General features: G+C 33.8%; 1 protein-coding gene across 2 annotated transcripts; it reads left to right on the forward strand.

Moving 5' to 3' along the window:
* The first annotated feature begins 467 nt into the window (after positions 1 to 467).
* LOC106131969 (UDP-glucosyltransferase 2) lies at positions 468 to 5551 on the forward strand. 2 transcript variants are annotated; one of them, XM_013331251.2, is made up of 5 exons: positions 468 to 936; positions 1928 to 2157; positions 2882 to 3101; positions 3731 to 3950; positions 4819 to 5551. In XM_013331251.2, the coding sequence occupies exons 2-5, from the start codon at positions 1990 to 1992 to the stop codon at positions 5099 to 5101; spliced, it is 891 nt and encodes a 296-aa protein (XP_013186705.1). In that variant the 5' UTR covers positions 468 to 936; positions 1928 to 1989; the 3' UTR covers positions 5102 to 5551. The 2 variants fall into 2 exon arrangements, with proteins under 2 accessions (XP_013186705.1, XP_013186704.1); XM_013331250.2 differs by lacking the exon at positions 468 to 936 and having other exon boundaries at positions 973 to 2157.
* The last annotated feature ends 2268 nt before the right edge of the window (positions 5552 to 7819 follow it).

A 7819-nucleotide genomic window follows, 5' to 3' on the forward strand; every position in this document is an offset into this window, starting at 1 on the left:
TTCATACAAAAAGCTGTCAATCGTCCATTATATAAGGTCCGAAAGCTGAATGTTGGTGATAAGCGTCCAAAGATGGTGTGAAATGAGAGAGTTAACTATTCATTGCTCATATTTCCAATTCGAATGGTGTTAAGTGACCCGAATTGATAGAAAATTACACTTCGAGATCGTTTAAAATTAAAGCAAATTATTTCTAAGTTTTGAGTAAACTTTCAAAATTTGTTGTGATTGTTAAATTGTAATTGTTTTTGTTTAAATTTACTTAATTTGCGGTTTAAAATTTGTTTATCAGCAAATTTTGGTAAAATTTTTACTTAAGTTATTTTTAGTGTAATACTTCATTAAATGCTTGTTATTAAATAAGTTTACAAAAATACATTTTTAAGCACAGTACCAAATGTCAATACTTAGTAATCTACAAATTTTTACAATTAATTTAATTTTATTCTAGATTACTAAGACTTTTGGACAATATTTACTATACTGTTAGAAACCAGTCAAATAATAAAAAGTATTTGGATCAGAAAAGTGGCATACTTGAGGAAAACTCAGAATAAGTGCCATTTTCCAGAGTCTATACTAAACTTGAAATGCCTTCAGAAAGTGATATATTTCCCAATTGTTATAAATTACAAAACAAAACATCATATCAGATTACAGCCACCAACGTGTAAGCAATAAAAAGTTTTTGTGATAAAACTGTACGTACGTACATAAGACAATAAATCACAATTTGAAAAGTTTCTCAACTTTGGTACACAGTTCGCAATTTGTAGGCCTAATGGCTCCAACGATCATACAAAATATTCCAAAGATAAAACAGCGGAGAACATTTATGCTTGAAAACAACTTTGTAATTTCTTTTGAACGATATCAAGTCATATGAGAAAATATTTGTTTCTCTTATAAACGGAATTCAGGAACAGTTGTAAATTTGTAAGTGATTGGCTTTGAAGTTTAATTATTACTAATTTATATTCCCCTAAATATATACATATAATAAATAGAGAAGCTTGCATGAAAAAAAAACAAAAGTAATAAATATGTACCAAGCAAACGCAATATGCAGAAATTGTGAAAAGTTGATATGTACAGTTTCTACCTATATATATGTATATATATACCTCTGGAAAAGAGGATGTAATCAATGACGCGAGAACTACAATTTATGTGCGGAAAAATAGAACATTTCATCACAACTAAAATAGAAACGAGTGAGCGTCATTGTGTGCACCTGTGTCAACTAATACCTACATTTACATAAGTTAGCCAAAACTCGGCATTAAATATGAATTGTTTAAATTGATTCGGACACTAGTGGTGGTTTTGTGGTTCAACAAAATGATGTTTAAAAAGATATTATTTTTATTAACAATATTAAAAGTTAATAGTGTTTGTAGTTCTAGAATATTGGCTGTGTTTCCTAATTCAAATCCTAGTCACCATAACTTTTTTAAACCTATTATAAACGCTTTAATAGACAGAGGTCACCAACTTGTTGTTATAACTGGTATTTCTGGCTACAAAAATGATGAAAATGCTGAATTTGTTACTGAAATCGATATTCAGAATTTATCTAAAACAGCATGGGCAGATACTATGAAAGATATTACAGTAGACAATTCTTTATACAATCAAAGAAAAAAGGCCGCCGGCATATCTTACATTGTAGCTGAAAAAATATTAAACGTTCCAGAAATGCAAGATCTTTTAAATGACAAAGACCAAAAATTCGATATGATTATTGTAGAATGTTATCAAAGACCATTTTATTATTTATCACTGAAATTTAAAGCAGCATTAGTATTAATAAGTTCAGTAGGACCAATGCTCGGCGAATATGTAGGAATATCAGATCACTGGATATTATATCCCGATATGATGAGAAGAAAATACAATAACCTTACGATATGGGATAATGTTTTAGATATATATAATAATATTAAGATCGTGCAGCTACGAAACGAGCAAGATGAATGGATAAAATCAATGGTTGAGAAAATTGATGGTCATGCGCCGAATATGAAGGTTTTATATGATAGTGTGGATCTGATGATTGTAAATGAACATAAAACGTGGGACTTTAACAGGCCGGTACCTTTGTCAATGGTATATTTATATGGAACGCTCATTAAACCTCGATCCGAAATATCCAAGGTATGTCTATTTCCAATAAGATAACCTAACAGATTAAGTTGTATTAAAAATATTGATGAAATTTAAGCAAGTATATATGTATAATAAAAACTCGGGGACTTGTGAAAATCTATACCAAATGCTCGCTTTGTTTTATGATGGCGAGCTGAGATTGAGATGGTGGGAGATGTCGATTATTGTCATTTTTAGGTGGAGATTCTGGACAAGAGAATATTCTCATTTCGTTTAAGTATATAGATTAATATTATAAATTAAGTATATAATTTTATATGAGCCGTGTGGTTCCCGGCACCATTAAAGACATTTAATTACATTTGTCACGTCAATTGCATAAAAAAATATTATGGTTTTAATTTGGAAAGCAAGTCCAGAAAAAATCCATTGTTAATATTTGATACTCAAGTTAACTAATGTACCATATACTAACACACTATTTGCCATTAGTAGAATAGAAATTAAATGGATTTTACGTAGGTCTATTATTACTTCTAACATTAACTTCAATGAAAATCATTTTCTTTTCTTTTTGTGCATCTAAAAATTTATAAAAATCAACAAAATTTTATCTCAATTTCCTTTTTTTCTTTGTTTTCTTAAATGTGTTTGTAATTGTTTTAAAAGCATTTCATCAATATTCTGAGATAATTATACCAGCTGCCATTTTTTAAAAGTTGACTAGTACATAATGCTTTTATCATTAATTCCTTTATTTTAATTTTTATAGGACATAACAGCCTTCATTGATTCTTCTCCAAATGGCGTGATTTACCTAAGTTTTGGGACGTCTGTGAGCGAATGTCAACTACCTCAAGATAAACTTCAAATTATGCTAAAAGTATTTTCTGAGCTTCCGTACAATGTTCTCTGGAAGTGGGGTGATGATTTGCCTGGGAAACCTCAGAATGTTCTCGTGCGCAAGTGGTTTGATCAAGCTAATATTCTTAGTAAGTTTATGAATACATATACCTAACTAAGTCATCATCATTTTGACTGACCGTAATCCTGGATTAGGTGAGTCAGGTTTTTAGAAGAAACAACTCGCCCCTGACCTCCTCAATCTTTGCATGAAACCTACCACGTATTGGATGATATTTCTTTTCACGGAGCTCTCACCTCTCTGGAAATGAGCCCAGGGTATGCCATTGACCATGGATCCTGTATTGGTTGAGTCAAGATTTTGCTCGAAGCGGTTTTCATCTGTCCTCCGCAACCTTTGAAGGGAAACTTATCTTGTAATAGATCAATCATGGCTACACATTTTTTCAAATTCAAAACTTTTATTCATTATTATATGACATTTCATTTCACTTAATAATTGTCTTATCTTTGGTTTCACAACATTGGTTGACGTCAAATAAATTACTTAAAACTAAGTTTACTGCCGCTTTCAAAGCGTCACTGCAGAAGTTGCGGTAACAAACATTTTCTTTAACAATGTCAACTTCACAACTATCCAAACTTAGAAATGAAATGTGGACGAGAGAATACATTGTTCAGATTAATTGATTAAAACATCCATTTACCTGTGTGGAGTTTTCCTCGCAATGTTTATCCTAACCGTATGTTTTCACAGAGCATCCCAAAATTAAGCTGTTTATAACTCAAGGCGGTGTGCAGTCAATAGAAGAGAGTATTGAGGCCGCAGTACCTATGCTTGGTTTGCCGATAGTGTTTGATCAATTGGGTAATGTAGACAAAATGGTACGCTTTGGATTTGGCAAGAAACTAGATATATTTACAATGACAGAAGATGAATTTAGAGATGCTGTTAATACGTTGATTGATAATAAGAGGTAAGTATAAATCAATATTTTAGAGAAAAATAAATCAGACTGAGCTAGCCTTAAAGCAACTTTTACTAAAGATTGATTGAATCAATGAATTATTCTAACAATCAATCTTTGCTTAGAATAATAATAAAACATTTGTATATACATTATCAATATTTATCCCTAACCAAGTAGACAGAGCCAATTAAGTTAAACTAATGACATTGGATTCAAATAGGTATAGTGACTAATTGCTAGCACATCGCTAAGAAGAAATTGATAGACTTTTACATTTCGCATTTCGTTACCAAACAATTCTGAGTATTTTGTCATTACAAGGAACAACATATCACATGATATACATTTCTTTTTCCACGCAGAATTTAAAAGTCAGTCAAGGACCTTTTCTTGCCATGCAGATTATAAAAATCAGTGATGGAAACTTGGGATGTTTATCAAGCAATGCACTAGTACTTTGTCACTATCATAATATCAATTCTGTCATCGTGTTTCTATACTATTAGTTTTATATAATATATTCATATAGGTCACGTCTACATTAATTCATTTATTTAAAATTTTGCACGTAAAATGTACAAAAGGTGGACTTAATGCCACAAGGTATTCTCTGCTACCTATTCTTTAGACCAAACTGAGATGAATGTAGGGGTGGTGCGATAACTCTAAAAGAAATAATAATATATCCCTTGCGCAGTAGACAGAGCCAAAAATCTTGCAAATGGAACTGGAATGTCACCTCTATCTTAATGATGGAGTTGAGATTCAAATAGTGACAGATTGCATACCCATCGCCTGCAAGGAATCCTCTATACCCCGTAAGGAAAGACGTGGTAAATGTATTTACGTTAACAACATTATTCTTTCTTCACAGCTATCGCCAGAACGTGGAGAAAATACGAACCCTATTTTTAGACCTACCTCAGAAGCCCTTAGAACGAGCAGTTTGGTGCATCGAGACTATTCTACGTCACGGCGGGCGCCATCTGCGGTCGCCAGCCGCAAACTTACCGTGGACTGAATACTATGAAGTAGATTTATTCCTTAGTATACTTATTGTTTTACTAGTATTGATAGTGATAGTTATTATGTTGGTGAGAAGGCTGCAGAAATTTATTTATGAAGTGTTCAGAACGGATAGGGTGAAGAGTTATTAAATTTGTTTTCCAGTAGATTGGAAGAATTATTAAAAGATTAGTAAGAGGTTGTTTTAATACAGTTGTACCTAAATGTAACATAATGTAATAAATTTTTTTGAACTAAGAACTTTAAACAAAAGTAAGGTAAAGTAAAGTAAAGGTCTCTTGATTAGTGTACCACTATGAAATGAGGCTAAGCTGTCAGAGGATGACTAATGTCATTTTTTGTTGAGCCCAATCTGCAATGGTTTGTGAGTCTTCATGCTAATGTACGAGAAAGTACACACGGCTCAAGATAAACTTGGTACACCAATACAACAATCGAGGCGGAGTGCCACAGCTATACCAGATCCCACCGTACTTTGATCAAATCGTGGACGTCCTGGAGAAATGTTAAGAGAACCGATGAGCTTACATGAAGAGAGTTATGAAACTGGATGAAGTGAAGTGGTCTTTGCCCACTCCACTGAGAACGCTTGAATAAACGTTTATTTAATTAATATTGCAAAGAGACTTGTTTTCGTTCCTCTCTATTTTTCTTTTAATATATGAGACCGCTTTAGTACAGATTTCGAGAAGACCCTCGTCTAGGCTAGGCTATTTTGTTTCCTAGAAATTCTCAAGGGATTAACGGGTAAGGGCCCTGTTCCTTTCATGCATTTTGTCACCCGCTATCCATAACACATATTTTTATTGATGATATATCGCTGATTGCGGATTAGCTGCGGACGCGCATCCCGAAATCTTTGTCCTCCATTTGGCCAGGGTCATGATGGCCAGGGGCGTATAAGCATCTGCACACTGGCAGAATCCACACGTGCCCTAAGTTTGAACATACATACATACATATAATCACGTCTATTTCCCTTGCGGGGTAGACAGAGCCAACAGTCTTGAAAAGACTGATAGGCCACGTTCAGCTGTTTGGCTTTATGATGGAATTGAGATTCAAATAGTGACAGGTTGCTAGCCCATCGCCTAAAAAAAGAATCCCATATTTATAAGCTTATCCCTTAGTCGCCTTTTACGACATCCATGGGAACGAGATGGAGTGGTCCTATTCTTTTTTTTTTATTGGTGCCGGGAACCACACGGTAAAACTCACTGAAGTCACCCTAAGTCTGAAATATAAAGCTTAAATATCTATTTACTTATTTTGTTAAGAAGGATATCGTGGAAATGTTTTAATTCTCCGTGTACCTCTGCGCAATATGACAGTACTCCATAGCTCACAATGCAGTAGACGTGACCTCGGCTACGAGAAATGTTGTAACTACAGAAGAGAAACTTCTGAATCTGCTTATTAGTTATTTTTAGTGGTAAATATACTGTGATGCCTCGAATTAAGGTTTTCTTTCACAACTTTCTAACAAAATAAAACTGAAAAAGATGTATAAATGTTTAATACAGAAAAGCAAGGACGTGCGATATGAAGAGAGAGGGAGAAAAGAGATATATGTGGATTGAAGGCTCGGCTCGGCGATGTTCTCAGGAGCGCGACCTTGCGCGCGCAGACATCGTTCTTCGTTTTCTAAATTCAAATGACACGTCACATATGTATATGAAGAAAATTCAGTATAGTTTGTTTGTCGTGTGTGTGGTCGATACTGGCGTTAGATTTTTAAGGTCGCCTAAAGGTATTCGACTTGGCCTTACGACTAGTATTGAGATTCAAATAGTGACAGATTGCAAGCCAATCGCCTAAAAGAAGAATCCCAAGTTTATAATCCAATCCCTTACTCATCTTTTATGACATCCATCGGAACGAGATTGAGAGATCCTATTCTTTTTTTATTGGTGTCAGGAACCACGCGGCACTTTGTAGGGACATAGAGGATATATGCAAGTATATGTTATCCATAAGGTATAAAGATGTTATCTGTGAATGTGTGTGCTCTCTTCTATAACTTCTTTATTTTATTTCAGCACGTATTACTCGCGGGCATGGTAAATGTTATGCTGAAAGCTGTCCACACACATTCGCTACTTATTTTTAACATCATAATGTGTATTACCCTAAAATACGAGTAGTAGAAATTTCGTATCGTTTAGATGTATGCAGTTTTTAGTTATTTTACAAATATTCTACTTATTTGTTTTGGTGCCGTGCGGTTTCGGCAACTTAAAATTAGAACCACTCCATATCTATTAAATGGATGTCGTAAAAGGCAACTATGAGAATGGCTAATAAAATAAGGATTCCTGTTGTAGGGGATGGGTTAATGACCTGTCACTATTAGAATCTCAATAACTGAATGTTAACTTTCATAGTTTTTGGACGCCTGTTGGCTCTGTCTACCTCTCAAGGTATAACATAAAATCACGACTTTTTTAGGGGTAGGCATGGACTACATCTTTCCACTTGCCACGATTTCTGGATACTTCCTTCGCTTCATCCACATTCATAACTCTCTTCATGTGTTTGTATGTAGAAACATACAAAAGTACACGGTCAAATTTAGTAACTTACAAATACGAGTAAGTTACTTATGGTCAGGCCTACTACGTTTAGGCAGGTCATGAATAAGCTAAAAATTGTGGTGAAATGAGAAAGTTGAGGAGTTTATTATATGCCTATATATCGACATACTTTATCTTGAACATAAATGAATGAAAGAAAATAAAAGATATCTTTGTAAAGAATTATTTTTTTATTTTTGTTTTATTCTATGACATGAATGCGATTTCAGTGTCCACTCTAATGTGGATTTAAAAATAACGGTTTAACATAACACA

This window comes from Amyelois transitella, chromosome 26, assembly GCF_032362555.1.
Source record: "Amyelois transitella isolate CPQ chromosome 26, ilAmyTran1.1, whole genome shotgun sequence".
NCBI classification, from domain to species: Eukaryota; Metazoa; Arthropoda; class Insecta; order Lepidoptera; family Pyralidae; genus Amyelois; species Amyelois transitella.

Excerpts from the sequence above, each read along its gene's own strand:
- LOC106131969 (XM_013331250.2), top strand. The coding sequence starts at position 1,342 with ATGATGTTTAAAAAGATATTATTTTTATTAACAATATTAAAAGTTAAT. Across the intron at positions 2,158-2,881 it reads CTCGATCCGAAATATCCAAG|GACATAACAGCCTTCATTGA; the intron begins GTATGTCTATTT and ends TAATTTTTATAG. Across the intron at positions 3,102-3,730 it reads TGATCAAGCTAATATTCTTA|AGCATCCCAAAATTAAGCTG; the intron begins GTAAGTTTATGA and ends ATGTTTTCACAG.